Raw genomic sequence first — 26370 nt, 5'->3', positions numbered from 1 at the left:
ACAAGAAAGCATCCTAAACTAGCAATATTGCAGAAAATACCAGAAGAAACGCATCTAAAATATTGATTTTACTAGCTTTACACTAACTGAGGCATATTATGAAATTCTCCCTTGGGTTTATTGGTAATCTTTGCAGTCTGCAGAGTAAGCGATGGTACCTTTTTCTGCAGGTGAAGGAGATATGTCCGATCTCTCGTGCAGAGGTAGAGCACTTAGTCGGGGGATGTCGTCAGGAACCATGGCACGAGGCTGACCCAAAACCACAGCTGCAGCTCTGCATACGTGTTTAATGCGAGGTCCCCCTCTGGCAGGTTCCTAATGGCGAAATTTGTAAAGTATGAAAACAAAAGCACTGAACAAATTCTGTTCTGTCAGCATATTGATTTGACTGGCATCATATTTGGCAAATTGATAGCAATTACAATTAGCGTGCACATATTCACAATGTCATAGCCTAGTTACCTACTAAATCTTAGAAGAACGTGCAACATTGCTGACAGATATTCTATCATATTTTAGTACTAATACAAAAGAATAACGATAACAAATAAGAATGAAATAAGAATTCTACTGAATAATAAATGCACTAGAATCCTATTTGCTCTTGTTTCATATATAAAAGGAAAAATCTGATACCTGCTCTGGAGAAGCATCAGTCTTGTTGGGACACGCATTTTCAAGCCGTTCTTTCGGTTTTCGTCTCTGTCTCTTTGTTGCAGTAATTCTACCCTCTGGCAAGAGCTACCACAAACAAGGTGTGAAAACAGATTAAAACAATATTAATATCACTTCAATTATACACATGTCAAAAAAGCATCTACTGAGTAAAAAAAAAAGTTAAGATTCTAGCAGTTTCATGGTACATAACATTCTTTTCACCGGACCTTTATGGGGAAAAAAACCCTTTATAAATAAATATATATAAATTTAAAAAATGTAATTAATCAAATCAGTTCATACATTTGTTTAAATTTTAATCAAATGAAAATGTAGTTAATTAATTTCAATGAGTTTGTGTGCGTTTTTATATATACACTTTTGGAGGGTGGAAATAGACTGGATTTGAACCATATATGGTAACTTTGTCAACCTTTATTTTCAACATTATTTTTTTTGTCAAAAAAAAAGTAACAAAAGTAACAAAAATGACAAAGTCTTGTAATAACCTACAATAACACTCCAGGGTTGAACTTTTTAATTTCCAAGTATTTCAATGAGTGCCCTATAAATGGTTAAAGGTGACACGAGCCGGGGAAAATTTTGTGCAGGTGCACCGAAATAGAAAAGTTAGACACACCAGTGCAACCACAGCAAAAAATTAGTCTAGAGACCTGTATTATTATTACTATTATTGATCAAAGTATACTCTACTGTACCAGAGGTATATATTCCTGTTATTTCAAGTTATACCAAACATTTATTTTGACAGGTTGTTGTGAAGACCTTTGACTTCCTGTGTATATTTCAGGGTTCTTGCAGGTTTCAGTAAGTTAAATTTAAGACCTTTTTAAGACCTTTTAAGACCATTATGAGTGAAATTTAAGACCAACACGACGCATTACTAAAAGCATTATAAATGATCTCAGAAACTATCAAACATTCTATTTTTATTGATTCAGTTATAGAAACATTAAATAAACCCAGAAACTGATATCAAAATACTGAGTCCGATATTTTCGCATGCAGTTTTTCGTATTCCGAAAAATTCGTCACGCACAGAAGATCTTGCACACTGAGTCCGATGCGTATTAATGAATGCGTTACGGGGATAAAAACGCAAAACAAGACAAAGTGACATCTAGTGAGGATAATTTGTTTGTCCTGAGGAGATGTGGAGAGACTCCTGTGATCGCGTAGAGTTTCCCCTCCTTATCAAGCGGGATCAAGACCGACCGATTAAAAGTGTCAGATTGATGCTTTGCTAGCGATACTGGAGACACATATTAAAAAGAAGACCACTAATTTCCGTGAATCAATTGATCCCGAACACCTGGCAGTATGTCTATGGATCCGATCACACACACAGAGCTTAACAGAGACTTGATGTGCTATAATTATAGGTGTGATATAATAATATTATTTGTGGTATTTTTGCTAGAATAATAATTTACGCACTTCCAAAAATAAATTCGACCTCACGTTATGTCAATCACGCTTGCACACTGCCTCCGAAACTTTCGTCCGTCAAAAAAAAATTTGGAACAGGTTCGATTTTCTGCGTTTTCGCATCCGTAAAAACGCATTTTGAGAGACGTTTTGACAACTCAGAGCCACCATACATATTATTCTAGCAAAAATGCTACAAATATTATTATATCACAGCTATAATTATAGCACATCAAGTCTCCCTTTACGAAAGGAAAATATATTTACCAATATATTTTCTTGAAATATATTTTAATATATGGAATAATATATTGATGGCATTATAAAATATATTATATATTCATGCAATATATTGGAAAATATACAAATGATGGCCGCGGATAACCCCGCTTGATAGGGAAACTCTCCTCTCTACGCGATCACAGGAGTAACGTTAGATGAACCCAATATCTCCTCAGGACAAACAAATCATCCTCACTAGACGTCACTTTGTCTTGTTTTGCGTTTTTCCCCGTAACACATTCATTAATAAGCATCGGACTCAGTGTGCAAGATCTCTGTGCGTGACGAGTTTTTCGGATCATGAATATGAAAAAACGCATGCGGAAAAAAAAAAGGACTCAGTGTGCAAAGACCCATGTTCTTTGAAAACGCGCGGAGACACAAGTGCATACCAGACAAAACAACCAACCTATGATAGGGGCGGATCTACGGTTGGGCCTGAGATTGACAGCTGCCCACCCAGTCAGATCAAATACATCAGAATACATTACGCTTAACCCTATTAGAATGCGAGTGTTGGCGCCAGCATATTAAAGCGCTATTTGACCGTAAATCCTCAACATTTGGCGTGCTTAAAAAAAATCCTTAAAGACAAATAGCGCTTTTTGCCAAAATATGGTTTACTACGGTAATTTCTTGCTTTCCGTTTGCCAATCGCAGCTTTCGGAAAAGCTGAAGGAAAAGTGTAAGGAGTAAAAATGCATGAAGCAGTCGGGTAAAGAAAAATCGATAGTTTTATCAAATGAAACAATGTTCATGAATTGACTCTGAGAGCATCTATGGAGATAAAGGTCAGACGCTGAACTCATTGCGAGTGTCGCGTGTGTTTCAGTATGTGTGGTAGTAGACAAACTGTGGAGCTCACTCACACAGACATGGCAGAACATTCCTTTTTTAGCTTTAAAGAGATAATTCACTTTAAAATTAAAATTTTGTCATCCTTTACTCACCCTCAAGTTGTTTCAAACCTGTATGAATTTCTTTCTTCAGCTGAACACGAGGGAAGATATTTTGAAGAATGTCAGTAACCAAACAGTTAACTGGAGCCATTGACTTCCATAGTAGGAAAAAAAATACTATGGAAGTCAATGGCTCCAGTTAACTGTTCGGTTACTGACATTCTTCAAAATATCTTCCCTTGTGTTCAGCTGAAGAAAGAAATTCATAAAGGTTTGAAACAACTTGAGGGTGAGTAAAGGATGACAATTTTCATTTTAAAGTGAACTATCCCTTTAATATTCAGACACTAGTCCCTATCAATATCTGATTCATTGTACAGCCCTACTTTTGATTTATTCATCCACAAATTTCTGTGTGTTCCGCTTTAAACAGTAGGTTCCATTTGTGACTGGGTTCTGTGATTCCATCACTGTTCTCTATATGGTATTTGTAGCATTAAAAAGACTTAGTTTTGTGAGGTATTTATTGTTGTGTTATAAAGTTTTTACCGTTAGTATAAAAAGGGTATGCAGTTAATAGAGGACTCTCTTTACACTCTAGATAGTGTTCGTCATGGCCCCTGAATATATATAGCAGCTGTTTTAGCAACACAGCGGTATGGCGGGATTTGAAAAATACATATCGGTCAAAACCGGTTCACCGAATGAACTGGTTTCAGTCTCTTGCTCACTCACCAAGAATGCATTTATTTGATCAAAAATAGAGTAAAACCATTAATATTGTGAAATATTATTACAATTTAAAATAACTTTAAAATAAAGTTTCAACTTTAAAGGTCCCGTTCTTCGCGATTCCATCTTTCAAACTTAAGTTAGTGTGAAATGTTGCTGTTGGAGCATAAATAATACCTGTAAAATTATAAAGCTCAAAGTTCAATGCCAAGCGAGATATTTTATTTAACAGAAGTTCCCTTTCAAAGCCTACAGCGAACCGCCGGTTTGGACTACAGTAGGAAGTGCAGGAATGTAATGACGTCACTAGAACCGTTTGTTGACTAACCCTCCGCCCACAAGAACACGCAAAATAGGGGCTGTGGCCTTGTTGCTCTCTCATGTGGAGAAGAGCGCGCATTCAGCGCTTGCATCTCCCGGTTATGGTAAGACGCGGGACCTTTCCGGGCAAAGTGCGCTAAGCTGCTGTCCAATCACAACACGGGAAGCGCTGGCCCAATCAGAACTTGTTACGTGTTTCTGAAGGAGGGACTTCATAGAACAAGGAAATCATCAGGCCGTATTTAGGACAGAGGAAACAGCGCTGTACAGATAAGTCAATTGTGTGAAAATACTGTTTGTTTTTACACGCGAAACATGAACTCATGTTATATTGCACACAGTAAACATAATCAAAGCTTTGAAAACACGCGAAGAACGGGACCTTTAATATATTTTAACTTTTCATGTATTCCTGTGACGAAAAAGAGTCTTTAGTGTCACATGATAATTAAGAAATCAACTGATCATTTAGAAATCCAACATGCTGATTGGCTGCTCGAGGAACATTTCTTATTATTATCAATGTTAAATGTTTTTTGTGGAACCTATCACTTTAAATTTTTGATAATCAATTTAATATTTTTGATGCATTTTGATAATGCATCCTTGCTGTTTAAAAAGAAAGAAAAAAAGCTTCACTAGTTTTTTGAAAAACGGTTTGTTTTGATGGAAACAGACACATTTAGATAAATAGACTTACCCCAGATGACTTCAGCTGTTTCTGCTGATCTATTTTGATGAGCTGAACCTTGGCTTTCTTGAGGAGGTTGAACATGCGCTTGTTGGCTCCGGTAAGCCGAGGGCGCTGGGTGGTAGTTTTCTCCTCAATGTCAACGGTATGTTTCTGAGTGTCTTCAGAAATCAGACCTTCTGATTCTGTGAGATGCATCTTATCAAAATCTGTGAAAGAAAAAATATGGCTGCACACGTTATGACCAAAATACTGTCAAGTAGTACTTTCTAAAATCCTTGAAGTTTTATTTGGCATAAAATACTCAATGGTTGTTGAAAATTTTCTTACATGAACTGCATTAAATTAACTGTTGACTAACAGTAAGATTTTAGACAATTCAGAAAATATACATATTTGGAATAATGTGAACTGATTAGTTTTTAACAAGACCAGGAGCATGTATTACAAAAGTGATTGCGATTTCAAGTGTACTTTAATGCAGTCAGCATTTATTAATAATTAAAGGTTTAGAGAACTAAACTATTTGCCTACCTTTGCATTTATTGGGAAGAGAGATGTCTGTATGGATGGAAAACTCATCTGGCAGGTCATCCTCTTGGATGTCTTTTGCCTGGTGTTGCGCCAGCAACTTGGCACTCAGAGCCCGGACACAGATGGAGACTTTGCGAACAACCCCAGGGGTGTTGAGATCCTCAATCTTGAGTTTTGCTTTCTCCTTCTTCATGTCTCTGAGAGACTTTATTAGACTGGCCCCTTCTTCCAACTCCTCCTTCTGCGTCTTGGCAGGGGATGATACAACTTTGCCTATTTTGTCCTTTGAGGTCTTTTTACGCTGTGAGAGACTCTGTTTGAGTTTAAGCTTTTTGTATAACCTAAATTTTGATGTTTGCGCTTTGAATTTTGAGGATTTTTTCTTCTTTTGGATGGGATCAAGCAACGAGTCCACTGTAAAATCTTTGGCAGATAGCAAGGTCTCCAACTCCTTGTCAAGATCTTCATCAAAGGTGTACACATCGTCATTGGCAGGCTCCAGCACTCCCCATTTGAAACTCGGATCTCTGAGTAGCGATCGCCTTTTTCCAGGCTGCTTCTCCTCGCTGAAGATCTCAGCGTCATCAGGTGATTTGGGTTTTGATTCCCAAGTGGAAGACAAATCAAGATCAGTGTCACTCACTTCCTCTTCATCCTGAGACTGAAGGGATCCAGGTTCACCGGTTTCGTTGGGATCAGGTTTCTTTGATTTCAGTTGTAGACCAAGCTTCTTTTGGGAGTTCTTGCGAGGAAGATCTGACATGCCAAGATCATCCATGAACCTCTTTGGAGTTTTGATAACCCGAGAGGATCGAGCACTAACAACCGGCATTATGAAATGTCTGATGGTTTTCACGAACTTCGTTTTGCTACGTTGGATGTCTTGATCTTGGTCTGTTTTCACATTCACAGAATCGTTTTCTGCCTGATCGGAAAGATGATCACTGGTGTTCTCAACCTGTTTGGATAAGAGCTTAGAATTTTTCCGTCTACCCTCTAATGACTGAAGACTCGAAATCTGTTTCCTCTTGTACTTTGTTGAGAATATACCAACTAGTTGAGACTCTCCTACTTCAGTCCCTGTCACCAGGGGACAATCGTCACTAACCTCAACCAACTTCTTCTTTTGCAATTTTGGATTTCGTATTCGCCTTCCAATCAAAGATCTTCTTCTACGTTTGACCCGTTTTATTTGCCTGTGTGAAGAACGAGGTATCTGTGGGTGATCTCTAACAGAAGGCTCTAAAACTAGAACCTCTTTAGTTTCGATTAATTCTGTCTCAAGTTTTATCTCTGGCTGGGGTTCTGTCCCAAGATTAGGACTGGTTGGAGGTGATTCAACAGTTTGTTCGATGACCTGAGATTCGGCTGCTTCAGGTAATGATTCTGTAGCTGGTGGAATGGACCTTTTACCTTTTTTCTGACTAACTTCACTTAAATGTCTTTTTGGTTTGGATTCAACAGCTGCTGGCACTTCTGTTGGTGATACTGGTGATTCCTCCACCTGAGATTCAATTTCAGTTGCAATTTCAGAAGCAGGGTTTTCTTGAGATGTATTCAACTTGCACTTTCGCCTGCACTTTCGTCTGTAAATTGTCCAGTGACTGCGTCTAGTACGCTTCTTCCGAGCAGTGTTTTGACATAGCTTGTTCCTTACTTTGGGGGCGGGAGTGGTAGCGCTAATTTCCAACACATTCTCACTCGTTTCTGAGTGCTGATGGTCTTCAATTTTTGCAGGTTCTTTTATTTCAGGTGGAGTTGTAACTTGCTGAATTAAAAAGGATTGCTTTAGACTGTTATTTTTACCTGGTGAGGAGACAACTTTAATTTGAAGTGGTGGAACGGTATCATTACTGATCAGATCTTCAGGATTCGTCTGAGTGGCCTCATCTGGATGTGCTTCAGTGCTTTCGAATTCAGACCTTTCAAGAACCTCCTTGGTTTCTTTTTCTAAGGTCTCCTCAACCTTCTCAATGGCCACTAGGTTTTCTGGTCTTTCAGTAAATATATCACTTGCAGTGTTCTCTATGTTTTGCGTCTCCTGTGTAGAGCTACCTTCCAAGGTATTAGGAGGAGTGGATGTGGATTTTGTTTCTATAGAAACATCTACTTCCTCATCAAATTTAGAAGCAAGTTCAGCCTCTGTGCTGGGGTTTTCTTCTGCTCTGCTTGGACTCTCTTGGATTTGAGAATCTTGGGGTGTGTTTTCTTGTATTTTGTTGAGATCGTCTTGGACTTGGGATTTTTTACTTTTGCTTTCTTGGGGTTTGCTTGGATTCTCTTGGATGTGGGAATCTTTGTTTTTGCTTTTCACCAGTGTAAGAGTCCAGACAAACTTGCAGCGTTTCTTGCGAGACCGGGCCTTGGGGTTTCGTATTCTGGTCAATTTCAAACCTGGAATTCCGACAAAATCCTTGTCAAAAGCGAGTTTTTGAGGATCATCAGTTGAGTGGCCAAGGTCTTTTGCTGATGGCGAATGAGACTCCTGATTCCTTTCTGATTCTTTACGATTTTTCTTCTTCTTTTTCTTTTTTTTCTTCTTTGAAGGTGACCTGGATTCATCAATTGTTGAGACCTCTAACAGTGACTCTGCTAAACTCTGGTTTCCAGATTCCTGTGGAATATTTGAAGACCTTGTGCGTTGTCTCCTAATCACAAGTTTATTTACCTCTGATGCCTCTTGTTCTGACTTATCATCAGGTTTTGGCTCCATACTTTCATTGGGAGGTGGATTTTGAGACCTTCGAGTTGATTTCCTCAGCTTCAGTTTTTGGTCATTGGGCTCTTTTTTAAGATCTGTTTGTGGAGTCGATTCTAATTTCTTGTCAGCAGATCTCCCTCGTCTTCTGGTACAAACCTCTTCCTTTGCCTCAACAGCACTGCATTCACTGGCTGGTACGTTTGTCTTTAATTTCACATGAGCATTTGATATTTGGGCACACTGACTCTCTGTAACTTCAGATTTGATTTCCTTCTGTTTTTTAACAGATTTACGTTGGACTGTAACCACTGTCTTTTTGGCCACCAACTTGATTGTGATCCTTGGAGTTGATTGGGGCTTCTGTTTTTTTGCCCCCCTTTTTCTCCTGGTGGGTTTCTCTGATCCTCCATCACCTCCACTACCACCCTTCTCATCTACAGATGTGTCCTTTAGAGACTCTTGACTGTGTAGTTGCTGAACAGAACCTGAATCATTTTGAGGATCTTGTGAACCTGTGCTTTCCACTAAAGGAGAGACTGGAAGAGCCAGCCTTTGACGTATCCTCCTTGACGACTTTGCTGAAGCACGATTACCTAAAACAGACCATTCAAGATGAAATTAAGTTCAACTAAAATTTAATTACATTCATTCATAGTAAAACTAAATAAAAAACATATTATAAGCACACTCTTTTGTCATTGCGATTAGAATAATTACAATAGAAAAGATTAAGTGGACTGTTTACATGAGACGTTATCTAAACCGATCTGGGGTTTACATGTGCTGACTTTCAACCGGAATCGTTTTGTGACATGCGCACACAGTCAACATTTTTATTCCAAGTGAGGTGCTTATAAGGAGCTATAGACTGTATAAAAATGCGCTATAGATGGCACTTTAAAAACCGGATCGTTTATTTATATTTCGGATATTTCACATCATGTTCGAATGCATACTCGAATATCGAATAAAAATTGACAGCCTTAATTCACAGTGGTTAAATATAGTCAAGTGAATCAAACATGTAAGTCACAAGCTACAGTGACTATCAAGTGAAGACAGAAATAAGATTTATCTTTTAAAGGTGTCATGAATTGGCCTTTTTATTTTTTTATTCTGTTGTCTGAGGTCAACTAATGATGTTCGTGTGGTTTTTATATTCAAAAAACATCATAATTAATAAGTAATAGGCTATTTTCTACACTGGTTTTGAGGCTGTCTTCTGAACGCTGGGTTTTGGTGGGCATTCCGCACTGCAGACTTGGAAGTAAACGTCCACGGCTAGAATTGGATAATATTTGCATATTTAATGAGCTTAAGCTCCCCTGTCAGTTCACATGAGGGAGAAGGGAGAGATTGAGGGAGAAGCGGCAACCGAAAAGATTCTCTCAATCACAGGGCTCGTAAACGTCTTCATTAAACAAACACAATTATTTATTTCTCATCCAACCACGATTGATTGGACTATTATTTTTATATTACACATAGTCTGCAGGATCGGACGATATTAGCACGAACCACGCGCACACAGTGCCGATGTTCTGTTAGACACGTACATAAGCAAATCGATCTATAAGAATGCAATACTATTACATTTAAAAACACGGTTAACTCGCATAAGTGTGTTTTACCATTCCTTTCGGATCCAAATCCAGCGTCGACCGGAGATTTGTTTACAAACGATTCCGCAGTGAAATGAAGTGAACATTTCTTCCCCATGTCGGCTGGAACTTCATTAAAAATAAATGAAGTATCACACATTCCTAATATTATGATCCGAAGGAAGCCTATGCAGCGACTGTGTTCTTCCTCTAACCAGGAATAGCGCAATATCTTGCTATCTTCCTCGCCATTGTTGTTGGCTAGCTAGTAACACGAGCCGATCACCTCCATGAGTCGGTGGGCGGGGCTACTGGATTAGACGTGCTGTATAGGTGTGTTTCGTCGCACAGTGACGCAAGTATGAAGCACAGGACCGTTTTCTGGGCCTGGTGTCTATAAAGCTTTTCTTTGACTAACAAGGAAGCTTTCAGCTCTGAAACTTACAGGATAACCTTATCTTATCATGACCTTTTATATATCAAAAGCTCAAGGGAAAGCTGATTTTTTCAATTCATCACCCCTTTAAATGAACTATGCCAACACCTTGTCCTTGAAGTAAAACATTTTTTTTTTTTTTTAATCGCATGGGACAATTTTAAGGTAAAAAGCTATACAAACACAGACTTTTGGAGATGTTCTGAATTTTTTGCATCTGAAGCCACACTTACGTTTACATGGATTTCGTCCAGCCCGAACCGGGGCGCTACCATTTTCATTTTGAACTTCAAATCCTTTAAATTCAGCTCCCTGAAAGTCAAGAGAAGCAAGCTTTAACACATTTGAATATAACGTGTAAATTGTTTCAAGTATACATTTTACTAGTTTGTTGCATTTGCAATCCTCTGGCTGGTTTACCATTTACTGTGATATAATACACATTACATCAATGCGTAAATTTGGGGTCAGTAAGAAACTAATACTTTAATTCAGCAAGAGTGCATTAAATTGATCAAAAGTGACAGTAAAGACATGTATAAATGCTGTTCTTTTTAACCTTTTTGTCGTATTCATCAAATAATCCAGAATTTATCATCATGGTTTCCATAAAAATATTAAGCAGCACATTACCAGTTGTGTTCAACACTAATAATAAATGTTTCTTGAGTAGCAAATCAGCATTAAACCATTTCTGAAGGATCATGTGACACTGCAAACTGGAATAATGGCTGATGAATATTCAGCTGTGCCTTCATGAAAATAAAGTACATTTTATTTTAAACTGTTACCGTTGACTGTATTTTTGGTAAAATAAATGCAGCTTTGATGAGCATAAGAGACTTCTTTTAAAAAAACATTTTTAAAAAAACCTTACAGACCCCAAATTTTTCAACAGTACATGAAAATGTCAGTTCAATAAAACCAAACAAAATGGGAAAAATTACATTCAAATTCATACATTTAGATATTTGTGTTAATGTTGCTGAAGTTTTAAAACAGGCAGTACATATTTGACCGTGGCACATTTATAAAGGGGCTGTTCTTGTTTAAGACTCTTGTCAATATTGTAAAGAATATAGGCCTAAGCAGAACAATACAAAAGAGTTATGCCATTTCTGTATTTGACAGATATTTAAGGCCTCATTAGAATTAGACATTACAAGTGTTAAAACACTGAACTGTAGAAGACATAACTCTCTTTCACACTTCACAGCACACCGTTTCATGCTCAAAAACAGAAAGAACTGAACTGAAACAACTCGACTATTATGTTGTGTGAAACAACTCTGTTGTTAACCACCCTAGTAAACTTGAAAAATAACTGATTAATTATTTAGTATTAAGAAATAGTCCTCAGGTAAAGTACTGTTTAGTTAAACAATCTCTGTTATTTTAACATCAATGTTATAAAAATAAATAATAATAATAATAAAAAAGCCTTTTTGACAAGTTTACATGCATGGTCAAATACTCTGCACTGACCAATATGACATCCCACACAATATATTACAGACAGCATGATGGAAGACAGTGACCCTGTCAAATCTGCACATATAACTTTACAGAAGTTAGCTGTTAAACCGGAAACCGAAACTTCACAAAAGCTAATACACAGACAATGGCTCTGTATCTATTTTTTTATATGACGCAAGTGAGAGAGCGTCTTCAAGCCTTCAAAGTCCACATAACTTTGACCTTGATCATCTTTTTTTTATTTTATTTTTATTTCAGTTGCAGGTTTCTGCTCAGACAACACAACACAAGTAACCATAGCACATTTCCATGCCAATGATACATAGGTGAAACAAGTGCACCAGGGGGGAGAAAAACTGCATACAGGGTTCCCACGCCTTTTGACCAATGAATTCATGACTTTTCTCACTGTTCAAGATTACTGGATAAGGACTTATTATCCATACAGTACACTCACATAGAGCAATTTCTGGCGAATGCCAAGCACAACTATTAAAACTACACACGTCCATGACTTTAAAGGGTCAGTTCACCCTGAAGTAAAAAATTAGCCCATGATTTACTCACCCTCAAGTCATCCTAGGTGTATGAAACATTCTTCTTTCAGACGAATAAAATCAGTTATATTAAAAAAAGGTTGATTCCAACCTTTATAATGGCAGTGAACTGTTGCTCCGTTTTTGAAGTCCATAAAAGTGCATCTATCCATCATATAAACGCTCCACACAGCTCCGGTTGATTAATGAAGGCCTTCTGAAGCGAAGCGATGTGTTTGTGTAAGAAAAATATCCATTTTTAAAACTTTATAAAGTAAAATACCTAGTTTCCACGATATCGGGGGAAAAAAACTAACTGGTGTGCAATGTCTTCATTTTGAAGCATTTTGAACTGCGAGAGGCGTTAGACTTTTTCCGGAAAGGCAATCTGGCGGAAGCTAGATAATTTACTTTATAACGTTTTCTCACACAAACGCATCGCTGCAGAAGGCCTTTATTAATCACCCGGAGTCGTGTGGAGCAGTTATATGATGGATAGATGCACTTTTATGAACTTCCAAAAACAGAGCAACAAGTCACTGCCATCACAAAGCTTGGAAGAGCCAGGAATTTAATAAAACTCAGATTTGATTCGTCTGAAACAAGAATGTCATTTACACCTAGGATGACTTGAGGATGAGTAAATCATGGGCTAATTTCATTTTTGGGTGAACTAACCCTTTAACAGGTGTGCAAATCACAGTTTTACAATTTACAATTCATTGTCATGGAAACCCTGAACATATGGTGTGCCAATGGATCCACATCAAATACATCAGTCTAAAGAAATGGAGAAACTGAAACAGTTACTCTACACTCTCAACAACCATGAATAGATCCCGCAAAAGTCCAACATCAAAGTTCACGCTAAATGTTTAACATTTAATAGGCCTTATACTGATATGCTAAAGGTCTCTTTGAATCTCTTTTGATATAGGCGTCTTTAAAAACATGTTTGTCAATTGTATCGTTCATTTAATAGCCTTGTGCACAAGGCCATGATCACGATACAGAAAGAAAACACCTGTCTGCTACACATGTCCAGTTTTTGATAATCTGCTGTTTACTGTACAAAAACAAAGTGTAACAGGACTCACCATTTAAGATTGTCGCCTACTGACACACCTAACTAAATATATGTGTGTGATAAAGTTCACATCGGAACAGGATGATTAGGTCACTATGAAAATTTATAGAATGATAAAGTAACAGAACATACCTTAGATATATCAGGGAAGTATTTGTAAGTATTTTTAATGCAATAATATTTTAATTCCACCTTAAATCTACATATATTAGGCCCAATATCTACAAATAGTATAACTAAAATCTACTTTTTTACAATCAAAATATGCACTTACACCATTTGTTGCAAATACACAGGGGGGTTTGTAAAACAATGACTAGGGACAGACTAATATGCATCATAATGGTCAACAGAAGATGCAAATGACATATGAAATAAAATTAATTCGCTGGATTTTGGTTGATGCGTTAAGACAAATCCCACAAAGCATAAGTAACACTGCAAAAGTTTGGGTCGGCTTTGCATTGATAAAGTCACTGTCTCTACATATACATTCATTGACTGTCGTGAAATGACCTTATATGCATCAAACTAACATCATTGTTCTTCACTGCAGGTGATCAAGCACTGAATGCTCTTATCAGCAATCTGTCACAAGAATCAAGTCCAGCAAACTGGGTGCTGCAACTGGTGCATGCATGGGAGAAAAGGCAATATGCACGTGCAAAGAGGATCGGTTAACGCATACAGTGGTGCTTGTGTGCAACTCCTACAGCTGTACGAAATATATACACATATTTAAATCAAACTGCATGATCTCTGACCCTCATTCTGCTGTGAGCAACAATGCTACAGTAACTGCCCCCCTCCCCCTCCGTGTTTTAATGTAACGCTATACGGCAGTCACTGCACTCGCGCTACTTGTATTCTTATTCCTTCCTATGAAACACGGCCGCGTAAAAACACGCTCGCACTGGTGCACTGTTTGAATGCGGCAGTAAAAAACGCCAGTTTGAGCCATACACTCACCTCTTCGCTCCCACTCGAGCTGTACCCAGCCTCTCCCAGGCTCTTGTAGCTCGCCTCAAGCCCGAGAAGGCGCAAGTGAGACTGGTCCTCGTTCAGCGCGAGCACCAGGCAGGTGGGCCTCGGGCCTCCGTTGGAGGAGATCTCGTCTAGATCTGTCCCAGAGCGGCCGAGCTGCCATCGCTTCTCCGAACGCAAACGGCTCCGCGACGACCAAGGCCGACCGGGGAAGCGACCCCGCGCCGCGCCCATTCCGCCTGCGCCCACAACGGCAGCCGCGGTTGCTGATCCGCATCCCGCTGCCGCCATCATCGCATCAACAACAACACCGACAGACAGAAACTCAGGCTGCGAGAAGAGGGAAAGCGCTGATGGGAGGGGGGGTGGACGCGCGGTGCACTATGGGACGTGTAGGCTGGGAATGAAGTGTACTTCCACAATATCTGGACGGAACTGTCAAGACAAATGTTGAATGTGCATTATATATAAATTGTTTGCATCTTATATATATATATATATATATATATATATATATATATATATATATATATATATATATATATATATATATACAATACGAAACGAAAATGGATGTAAGTTTGATATATACTCACTTTTTTATATGTGTGTGTGTGTGTGTGTGTGTGTGTGTGTGTGTGTGTGTGTGTGTGTGTGTGTGTGTGTGTGTGGGTGTGTGTGTGTGTGTGTTTATTATAACATTTCAGCGATTTAAACCATTTGAATAGATAAAAATGAGCCTTTATGTTCACATCTCCTGTGTTGTATCAGGATAAAACCCTTTCACATACCAGTTATTTTTAACATTCATCACACTATTCATGTAAATTTGCATTATAATGCAAAAATTATTAATACCATTATACTATTTAAATAAGAAATAATATTTAAATTAGGTATTTTTTGTATTATTAATCTATTTATATAATTTACTATATTTAGTGCTGATTAAAATGATTGGATTGTAGTAGCCTGTTTTTTAATGTAAGACTGTCCAAATAAATAATTTAAGAATAAGAATAAGACACTATGCAAGTTATACACTACAGTGCAGATCATTTTGTGTGGAATTTTAATGAAAATAATAATAATAATAATAATAATAATAATAATAATAATAATAATAATAATAATAATAATAAATCAATCTTAATGGTCCCAGGATTGGCATCAATATTTTACCAAAAAAAAATAAAAAATTTCTCTCTCTCTCTCTCTCTCTCGCTCTCTCTCTCTCTCTCTCTCTCTCTCTCTCTCTCTCTATATATATATATATATATATATATATATATATATATATATATATATATACAGACACACACACACACACACACACACACACACACACACACACACACACACACACATTTATTTTTATATATTTAACCCGGACTGCACGTGTTTTTTTATGACATTCGCTAATTGCGTCATTAGACCAAAGGGTTAAATACTGTATAACCCATGATTTGAATACCAGTCACGCGCTTCACGCCTGTCCTAGAAAACTCCATTACCCATCATGAAACGCCGGGGAGTGACGTCACGTCATAGTTTTCATCAGGAAGCGGAACCATAAAAGTTGTTCCCCCTCGCCTTTGTTGTGTTAAACCCTCCGTTTTCTCATCTGAGCTCGGCTGTTCAGGTATCCACCCAACTTCATTAAAACAATCGACCAGTTTAAGGTTTTAGAGAAGACAGTCTGTCGTATGCGATCACTTATGTTTGCAGTAATGCTGATTTGACTGAGGTGTAGGTTTGATGGGTTTCATTTTAGTACTCTGATCAATTTGACTGTTCTCTAAGTGTATTCCTGATCAGATGATTTGATCATATGACAAAGTTGTGACGGGGGCTTTAATAAATTCGCAGTAATCTCAATTTCCCTATAGCTGCAATCATGCGAATCACTGTGTTATGGCAGTACTGTTTTGAGTAGGCAGATGGCAGCATGTTTCAGGATATCGATCAGTTCGCTTGGATACCTGTGTCTGGATTTATCGACGAACTCTTTTCTTCACAGAAACCCGACCGCCATCACAACAAATACCGACTCCACTATGAATCTTGAACGTATTCCAAACGAAGAGAAGCTTAGCCTCTGCAGAAGATACTACCTAGGTATGTTGTGGCAAATGGATATCATTACACGTTTCGATGTTTTGTGTACGAGTGGGGTTGTTTTCAATGTGCTATTTTTTTTCCTCAGGTGGTTTTGCATTCCTCCCCTTTCTCTGGCTGGTTAATGTGTTGTGGTTTTTCAAAGAGGCTTTTTTAAAACCTGCGTACACCGAACAACCACAGATCAAATCCTGTGAGTATGCGACACAATGCAATGCATGTCATGAGTCACACTTTTTCAAAAGACACAAGTGTTTTACCACACTGTTGTGGGTGATATTCTTCCTTACAACGCTTCCCACTATATGTCTCTTAAAAAAAGTCTAAATTCAGATTTCAAGTCAGTGCAAAAAAAAAAAAAAAAAAAAACCTCGAGGATATTCACATTGCAGAGACGAACTGGATGCTGTTCCCTCGCTGGAATTCTTGAGCCGAGTTTGTGTAAACTCGAGTGTGTGTATGCAAACAGAGTTATACTTTTAAGGGCACATTTTGAGTCCAGGAGTTGCTTGTGTCCATCAATCAATTGTATTAAATACAATGCTATATTTAAGCAATACGGTTTGAGAAATCGTGCTGTATTGTGAATATTGTTCTGCATTATGTTGAGTGTTGTTGCATCTATATAGTGAACATATTAACTGGTAAAATGTAATGCATGTTGCTTTGCATAAATGTAAATAACACAATACTTCATTAAAACATTATGAGTTGGCCTGTATGGGCAGTTTGCAGTGTATTACACATGAATAGGTTATGGCCTTTATTAAATATTGTATTTGTGCATATTTTTATATGGAAAGGTTTATTGAAACTAGACATAATATAAAAATCTTTAAAAAGGTTTGCATATGTGCTTGCTTTTCATATTTGATGTATCAGACTTGTATGGCTCTCATATTATGATATATAGAAAGGAATGGATCTTTCTAACAGTATAGCAGACTACGTGCATATAAATATATAGTTATCAATCTATATCTCCCAATAATATGTCTTAGATGATAAATGCTTAGTTTTATGATAATTTATGACGAATAGAGTCCAAATTGAAATATGTTCTTGATAATCCAAGCATTATAATGGAAGATCAAAATTTAAAGCCCAAAAAAGTGCACCTATCCATCATAAACATATATCAAGTAAAATATCTAGCTTCTGGCAGACAGACTACCATATTCAACTTCCAAAGAAAGTGTAACGCCTCGCACAGTTCAAAACACTTGCGCTACATTCTGGTCACTCTAGTAACGCTTTTTTTGTAAATTGAATATGGAAGGCTTTCTGTCGGATTATTTTTATGATGGATGGATGCATTTTTTGGGTGGCACTTGAAATTTTGGGCTGCCATTATAATTCCTGGATTAGCCAGGATTTTTATTTTTATATAACTGATTGTATTAATTTGAAAGAAGAATGTCATATACACCTAGGATTGCAAGTATATCAATACATCAATAAGTATTATCATAAGTAAATCAATCATTTTTGAGTGAACTATCCCTTTAATTTGCTTCAGTCTAGTGTTCATTTTGAAATATTACAAAAAGATGTGAATCACAACCTATGGGTTTTTAAAAATAAGAGGCCTTTTACTTGCTAAAAAGGAATCAATCAGGCCAGAAGACATGCTGAAGATTGTGTATTTTTTTCAGCAGTTTCATAACTTAAGAGACGTGGTCAGATGATATAGTAGGCTTTTATAAAGTTAAATACAATTATCCAAGACTAGAGTTCACAGCTCACCGTGCTGTCCGTGACGGATGTATATGCGTTTCAGTTTGACATCTAGGATGTAATGTATACCACTGTTTCTTCTGCCCTCAACAGACATAAAGAAGTCAGCTCTGGGGCTTTTACTGTGGGTGGCCGTGTTGACGACGTGGATCACCATATTCCAGCATTTCAGAGCAAAGTGGGGTGAGGTGGGAGATTACCTCTCCTTCACCATTCCGCTCGGCGCAGCCTGATCAGATGGCGATGCTTTACGATACCTCTGTTTTTTTTATTCTCTTTGTTTTTCTCCTCCCATCGACATGATGCTCCTTGGCTAATTTGACCACTGTCGTCGCATAGAAGATAAACTGGATCTGTCGGGAGTTGTGATATTTTGCAAACTGATGAAAACGTTTGTTGATCGAGTGAGATTATACCGACACGGATGCACCAAGCGCAAGAGTTGATTTCCAGCACTACTGCTACTACTTATTACCTGTTCCTCCTTTTTATTAGTTTTAGCTGAGATGTTTATTATGTTATATTGGAGACACATTCATATTATCTTCTCTGACCTGTGTCGATGCATTGAAAGGAATGTATGAAAAAAATATTCTCCGGACCAGGCTGGTCCATCCAAAATAAATTCTTTGAATTTTATTTTGCCAGTTGATATGACATGTAATTTTATTGTTCACAAAGAAAAAGGCATTTTTTTCTGCTATATGTTAATCATTTGGATGGACATTTTGTTCAACAAAAAAAAACGAAGGAAAATTATGCACCATTTCAAATAAAATCTAAATATTTCCTGCAGTGTCACTGTCTTGTGAAATATAGAAATATATGATGATTAATTATTTAAAAATAAATATTATATATAATTTAAAACAAGTTTTTTTAAGCTAGTTTAATTTAATTAAGAATAGGCAGTTTTACCTCTTAATGTTTTGTTTTGTTTTTTAGTCCAGTGGTGGGAGATTTTGGGCATTAAAGCAGCACTAGGTAACTTTTCAACCTTCATAATATATTTTTTAAGACTCTTGTGATGATAAATCGACTTACAATAGGTTGAATGACACGTCTGCCATAGCCTGATGGGGTCTGTATCGTTTTTAATCGTACTTTTAAACTTCGGGTTTCGGGTAGTAACCCGAGAACAAAAAGAACTACAAAATTCGACTGCTTTACGGCATATACGTCACTTCCACCAACACACACACTTCCTTATATTCAGACGTGCGAGCACAACTTTGTTCGTCGGATAATATAGTCATGTCCGAAGCAGCACAGACACATAAGAAAGAAAATGTTTTGTTGGAGGAAAGCAATAAGAGGAAACGAAAAAGTGATGGGATTAAAGGCAGGACTAGGATCAAAATGTAACCAGGGTTTGCTCGTCGGCGTGAGCTGGAGGAGGCGTGCCCGACCGATGCTGTCCTGCTTGTTACGGTGAGCTACCACTCAAACATTGAACTGAAGTATCATATAGATTCTGTAAAACGCTAACCAATAGACTACTATAATGACGCTGGCTTGTAAACGTGAGCATCGTGATTATTTGGCGTTTGAAAAAAATAAAAGCCATGAAATTATATTCATATGACATGCTGAAGCATATGCCACTGACTGTAACGTTACCTGGGATGAAGACATTTCACACGCGCCGCCAGAAGAACTCGAAATCCTCTTGCAGTGTTCAGGGGAACTGTTAGTGCTGCACCATGTGCTGCACCGATCCGCAGCGCCACTTTTATGAAGTTATTTGGCCGGCACCGCACCACTGTATATATTTTTACAACCCGCCGCGCACCCGCGACCATTAAATAGACATACGGGGTCCGCGGGTTATGAGACGAGCCACGCATCACTAGTTCAGGGCTATCAGGGTTGTCATGTCAACAAATGCACGCGCGATGGCATCCCCTGTTGTAGGATTACAGCGCTTACGACAGTAGTTGAGGACATTATTTTTTCCAAACTGTAGGGGGACCCCGAGAGCAAAAGTAGCCAAGTGGGGCTTTAACAAGCTAAAAATGAATTGAAATTTACTTTGCTTTTTTTTTAAAATGTGTTAAATATATGTATATCTTGTTTATGTCCTGGTGTGTTATATGATAGCTCCATTTAAAACTACTTTTAGCAGTATTGTTGTAATTGATTAGGAAAATTTCATGATTATAAATGAGAAACTACATGGAATATTTGTACTTTAAAAATGTGTTGCATGACAAGAAATCTGTGATGAAAACCTTAAGTAGAGCTAGAATATAAAATATAAATGCATATACGCATGGCCACATCCACACAAAGCCAGAGCTTTGCCTATCCAATCTTTCCCTGACTCAAGAAATATCTGCATACACAAGAGACCACTGATACTAACAATAAAGTTGCTACTTACCAGATTGTGTTTTATTAACGCCTACACGGCTACACCTAAATCTACCCTTACAATAATGCAAATACATTTGTGCTCCCAGTGCCCGTAGCTCTATTCCTTCTAGTCTTTACTACATAAGACGTGGTGTGATGACATCACTGTTTCACAAAATATACAGACTGGCTGTACACATGAAAACGTCTCCGGTCACTGTCGTAACCTCGGTTCCCTGAGAGACGGGAACGCTTGGGGACTCCCTTCCTTCCTACATTGCTGAAATCTTATTGCACAACGCCAGTGGAGTTGCAACTCTCTCTGGCCAATGCCAGTCAAGACGGCGAAAGGGGGCGGAGCCCAACCGCTATATAATGTACCGTCTTGGCGGCATTTGCTCAGAATCTTCGGACTGACAAGAGTACAGCAGATCTGAGCTGTGAGCTCGGCGGCTTACGCCATGTCTCGTTCCCGTCTCTCAGGGAACCGAGGTTACGACAGTAACCGGAGACGTTCCCTTTCGAGAATGGTCTCTCGACATGGCGTCAGAAGCTGACGCTTGGGGACAGTATAGAACAACGCCGTGCGAACAGTGAAGAGAAGCTTGGCAACGGCAGAGCTATGAACAGTATAAAACAGAACGAACCCCAACCGAGCATGTGACTGATATATGTGGTTATGACATGTTACCCGTTTCCTCATGTAAGAGTAATAATGGGGAATGACTTATGTGAGCGGCTCTGCCGGGCACAATAACAGCATACACCTGGCGACTGGCCGCCGCCAGCGCTATCATGGCATGTGATGAATCCTTAAAACTCGTGTATATAACAAGGACAGAGGCGGGCTACCGGCTCGTACCTTGTCGATATAACGTTATCACCACAGCGCGTGGTACCCATAGTATGAATGCGGCGCAGGCTCCGCCCCCCGAATTCCAGCTATACGACCTGGTTGAGACCACCCGCATGTCTAGTTGCTAGAAGCCGAAGGCAGAGTAGGGCTCAGACCTACCGCCAGGACTTGAGAGGCTACTGAGCACACGTCCAAACTGTAGAATCTGGCGAAGGTATTCTGTGAAGACCACCCAGCCGCCATACAAATGTTGTTGATTGGAACGCCTTTAGACCATGCCCAAGAAGAGGCAATTGCCCTCGTTGAATGTGCTCTAATACCAATAGGGCACTCCATTCCTTTGCTGGAATAAGCCAAAGCAATCGCCTCAACTATCCAATGCGACAGTCGTTGCTTAGAGACAGGCTGTCCCTTAGCGTTGCTTCCAAAGCACACAAACAATTGATCCGACTGCCGGAACCGAGCTGTGCGGTTGACATAAACTTGTAAGGCTCGCACAGGGCATAGCACATGTTGGGAAGTGTCAACTGTTGACTCCGGGGCGAACGCCGGGAGTGTTACCACTTGTGCTCTGAACGACGTAGAAAGCGATTTAGGCACGTAGCCCAGTCTGGGCTTTAGAGTGACGTTGCAATCACCTGGTCCAAATTGCATACAGTCAGCATTCACAGAGAGCGCTTGTAAATCCCCTACACGCTTAACCGAGGCAAGGGCGATCAGAAGTGCGGTTTTAAGGGAAAGCTCCCTTAAACCTACAGACATCAGCGGCTCGAAGGGGGGGGGGGGGGTGTGCGCTAGAGCCCCGAGGGTTAAGGCCAAGTCCCACGACGGTACCGTGGGGGGGCGAGAAGGTCTCAACCGTCTCGCGCCTCTCAAAAATTTTGCAACTAGGCCGTTCCTACCCAGCGAGCGTCCGTCGATAGTAACGTGAAAGGCTGAGATAGCAGCAACATAAACTTTAAGAGTGGAGGGCATACTGCCGCCGTCCATCCGCTGCTGTAGAAAATTCAGAATGTCCGACACGGAACAGTTCTCCGGGTTGCAACCATTCAACTCACACCACTTCACAAACACAGCCCATTTAGAAGCGTATAGGCGTCTTGTAGAGGGGGCCCGCGCCTCTGTAATTGTGTTCATAATACGGCGAGACAACGAGTCCCCTATTACTGGCTCCCGCACACCGCCCACACATGGAGTTTCCACCATTCGGGGTTGGGGTGCCATATCGAACCGCCTGCCTGCGACAGGAGGTCTCGTCTCAGCGGGATCATCCACGGGGGGGCTGTCAGTATTTCCATCAGATCGGGAAACCACGGTCTGTTCGGCCAAAATGGGGCGACCAGCAGCACTGACGCTCTCTCTTCCTTGATTTTGTGCAGCACCTGCGGCAAAATTTTCAAGGGGGGAAACGCATATAGGCGGGTGTTCGGCCACTGCATCGTGAGTGCATCCCCGCCCAGGGGAGAGCGAGACAGGGAGAAAAACAGGGCAATGCGCGTTCTTTTCCGTCGCGAATAAGTCCACATCCGCCATCCCGAACTGTTCGCAGATCAGCCTCACTGTCCCGGGGTGCAGTCTCCATTCCCCTTGAGGGATCCCGTCCCTCGACCACATATCCGCGCCGCTGTTCAGATAGCCCGGAACGTGCGCCGCTCTGATGGAGAGCAGATGGCGATCGGCCCACAGCAAGAGGTGAACCGCCTGCTCGTACAGGGCTTTCGAGTGTACCCCGCCTTGGCGGTTTATGTACGACACTACCGATGTGTTGTCTGTACGAATCAGCACGTGGTGCCCTTGGACTAATGTGAGAAAACTTTGGAGAGCCAATAGGACCGCTCTCAATTCCAGGCGATTTATGTGCCAAGTTTTCTTCGTCTCCGTCCACAAGCCCGACGCTGGCACGCCGTCGCAATGGGCTCCCCAGCCCGTCGTCGACGCGTCCGTTGTGACCACTTTCCGCCGCGTCACCGCTCCTAGCTGGACGCCGCGTTGGTACAGGTCTGGATTCCGCCACGGTCTCAGCGCGGTCGAGCATTTGCGCGTGACCACAACACGGGCACAGCCCATTTTCCACGCTCTTCTCGGTACTCGCTTTTTTAGCCACAATTGAAGGGGCCGCATGAAAAGCAGACCGTGGTGACAGACCGTTGCGGCCGCCGCCATCCGTCCCAAAAGCCTTTGATACTCCTTCAGTGCCACGGAGCGGCCAAGACTGAATGTGTTCAGAGCAGACATTAGACCCAGGATGCGATCTTGACCGAGGCACGCTTTCATTGTGACCGAGTTCAGTTCCACCCCGAGATACGAGATCGATTGACTGGGGGATAACACGCTCTTTTTCATGTTCACGCAGAGGCCCAAGCTCTCCAAGTGACGGAGCAGAACATTTTTGTGGCTGTTGAGCACATCCTCTGAACGGGCCAAAACTAGCCAATCGTCTAAATAATTGAGTATACGCATCCCGCTCGCTCTCAGGGGGGAAAGCGCTGTGTCCACACATTTTGAAAACGTGCGGGGGGCCAGGGATAACCCGAATGGCATTACTGTGAATTGATAGGCTGTGCCTTCGAACGCAAATCTCAGAAAGCGCCTGTGTCGCGGGGCTATCTGAATGTGGAAATAGGCGTCCTTCAGGTCCACTGAAATAAACCAGTCCCCGGGCCGGATCTGGGCGAGGATCTGCTTCAGTGTTGTCATTTTGAAAGCACGTTTGTATAGCGCCCTGTTGATGGGTCTCAGGTCCAAAATCGGGCGGAGGCCCCCGCCTTTCTTTGGAACGACAAAGTAACGGCTGTAAAATCCGCTCTCTCTCTCGCCAGGCGGAACCACTTCTATCGCGCGCTTCGCGAGGAGATTGAGAACCTCTTGTCTCAGCACTGGTTTGTTGTGCGCCGACACTATCGACGTAACCACGCCATTGAACCGGGGTGGCCTGCGCCGAAACTGAAGCGTGTATCCGCACTCTATTGTGTTCCGTAACCAATCTGAAATGCCTGGGATGGACCGCCATGCGTTCGCGAAATGGCGCAGGGGGCGAATAACCTCGCCCTCTGCATTCCGAGCGACGTCGCCGCATATCGAGGCTGCGTTCGCAAAATTCCCGAGACGAATGGTCGCGATGCCTGGCCGTGAGGGTCGTGCATTGCCGCTTACCGGCAAGCGCGAGCCTTCCGGTGACCGCCTTGTTTTCATAGACACAGACGCGTGTAAGCGAAGGGCGTCGCGAGCGAACCGCTGCCGCGGAGGTATCGCGCTCAAAATTAGGGCGGAAGCACCGCCCGTTACACGGGAGGGCTGCGGGCCCAATTCTATCGGCCGCCTCTCGTCTGAACTTAGAGTGCGAGACGCAGCTGTTGGTAGAGGAGGAGAAAAAAGCTCTTTTTTTGAGGTTGTAACATTTTTTATTGCATTGCAAACAGAGACAACAGAGACATTCTTGTGGTCGCCTGCAACCGCCAAGGGGACCTCGTGGGAACGTTTCGGACGCTTTGCGGCGGGCTCGCCGTCCAGCATTCTCCTCCTCTGGGCAGTCCCGTCAGGAACGAGGCTTCTGCTCCGACGGCGGAGCACCTCCGGAACGGCCACCCCTCCTGAAGTTGTGCCTTGACTTCGGAGGCCTCTGCCAGGGGGTCTTGGCACGAGCAAAAGGTTCCGGGTCCGGCGCCGATGAAGCGGAAGTAGAGGGTGCCCGCTTAGGTGGCCGGTTGGATGCGGACGACGATCTACTGCGGGCTGGGAGCTGCCCTGCCGCTCGACGCGGGAGAAAGTGGCTCATGACTTTGGAACGCTTCTGCGCCTCGGAGAAGCGTTCCGCTATCGCCTCTACAGCAACCCTTAAAGAGGCCGCTGGCAGATATTGGCGCATTGAGCAACGCCTTCCTATCTGCGTCCTTCAGCTCGGTGAGAGTGAGCCACAGGTGACGGTGGAGTACCACCATGTAGCCCATACTCCGGCCGATAGCCTGGGCTGTCTTTTTAGTGGCTTTCAGCGCGAAATCCATAGCCGCGCGTAGATCCTTGAACGCGTCAGACTCCACCTGCCCCTCATCCAGTGATTTCAGGAGCTGAGCTTGAAACACTTGGAGCACCGCCATAGTGTGGAGTGCAGAGATCGCCTCGCCCGAGGCGGCGTAAGCCTTATCCGCCATGTGCGCTGTCAGACGGCAGGGCTTCGATGGCAGGGAAGCGCCCGCCTTCAGCGAGGCTGATGAAGGGCAGAGATGCGCTGCAATGGATTCTTCGACGGGCGGAATGCGCGTATATCCACGGGCTTCCGCGCCGTCGACTTTAGAGAAAATTTCCGGCCCGCCAGCGTGGGTGCGAGTTGATTGGGGCGCAGCCCAGGCTTTGGCGGCCTCGTCATGCAAGTCGGGGAAGAAGGGGGCTCGCTTCCTCGGCGCGGCAGCTCGGCGGCCCGAGTGAAGGAACCAGGAATCCAACTTGCTCTTAGTAGGCTCGTCGGGGGAATCCCATTCCAGCCCGAGGTCGCTTACGGCCTTGGAGAGAATCCTGACGAGCTCGTCATAGAAAATGGCTTGGCCCTCAGCTTCGGAGTGTTCCTCGGGAGAGTGGGCCCAGTCACTCTCGGATGCAGTTAGGGACATAGTTTCGTCGATATCATCACCCTCCGCTGCGCCAAAAGAAACTATCTCCGAAGCTTCAGCGAAATACACCGGAGAACGGCGGGGTGAGTCAAGAACCCTATCCATGTGGTCGCTCACGTGTGGCCGTCCCACCAGCGGCTCGCTGGCGGCAGTGGGACGATGCCATGAGCACTCGCTGAGAGAGGCGTTCCGCCGAGCTCTAAGCACTCGCACTGGAAAATTCTCACAGTGTGGGCAGCTCGACCCGGCAAGTGCCACCTCCGCGTGGGCGGGACCGAGGCATGGGATGCAGAATTCGTGGGTGTCCGGAGCCT

At 41.7% G+C, this 26370-nt stretch overlaps 3 protein-coding genes across 3 annotated transcripts in view; 2 read left to right on the top strand and 1 right to left on the bottom strand.

The window, feature by feature from the left end:
* Positions 1–14746, bottom strand: part of kmt2bb (lysine (K)-specific methyltransferase 2Bb) — a 65773-nt gene extending 51027 nt beyond the window's left edge. The window contains exons 1-6 of the mRNA XM_067450261.1: positions 14372–14746; positions 10537–10615; positions 5566–8859; positions 5041–5240; positions 637–741; positions 159–315 (exon numbers count right to left, since the gene is read on the bottom strand). Coding sequence (XP_067306362.1) covers positions 159–315; positions 637–741; positions 5041–5240; positions 5566–8859; positions 10537–10615; positions 14372–14680 — 4144 coding nt within the window. The 5' untranslated portion in view covers positions 14681–14746. The remainder of the gene's footprint in view (positions 1–158; positions 316–636; positions 742–5040; positions 5241–5565; positions 8860–10536; positions 10616–14371) is intronic.
* hspb6 (heat shock protein, alpha-crystallin-related, b6) overlaps positions 1–26370 on the top strand; it is a 177471-nt gene that overhangs the window by 146214 nt on the left and 4887 nt on the right. The gene's annotated exons all lie outside the window — the stretch shown is intronic.
* psenen (presenilin enhancer, gamma-secretase subunit) lies at positions 15873–19030 on the top strand. Its single transcript, XM_067451637.1, has 4 exons — positions 15873–16028; positions 16407–16504; positions 16593–16697; positions 18335–19030. The coding sequence occupies exons 2-4, from the start codon at positions 16444–16446 to the stop codon at positions 18472–18474; spliced, it is 306 nt and encodes a 101-aa protein (XP_067307738.1). The 5' UTR covers positions 15873–16028; positions 16407–16443; the 3' UTR covers positions 18475–19030.

Source organism: Pseudorasbora parva, chromosome 8 (genome assembly GCF_024679245.1).
Source record: "Pseudorasbora parva isolate DD20220531a chromosome 8, ASM2467924v1, whole genome shotgun sequence".
In the NCBI taxonomy this organism is placed as follows: domain Eukaryota; kingdom Metazoa; phylum Chordata; class Actinopteri; order Cypriniformes; family Gobionidae; genus Pseudorasbora; species Pseudorasbora parva.
Note: the sequence above shows the minus strand (reverse complement) of the source record. Positions and strands in the feature narration are given on the sequence as shown.

Bases quoted from the DNA above. Each gene is read 5' to 3' on its own strand.
- psenen (XM_067451637.1), top strand. From the start codon at position 16,444: ATGAATCTTGAACGTATTCCAAACGAAGAGAAGCTTAGCCTCTGCAGA. The intron at 16,505-16,592 runs GTATGTTGTGGC...TTTTTTCCTCAG, and splicing joins CTGCAGAAGATACTACCTAG to GTGGTTTTGCATTCCTCCCC. The intron at 16,698-18,334 runs GTGAGTATGCGA...TGCCCTCAACAG, and splicing joins ACAACCACAGATCAAATCCT to ACATAAAGAAGTCAGCTCTG.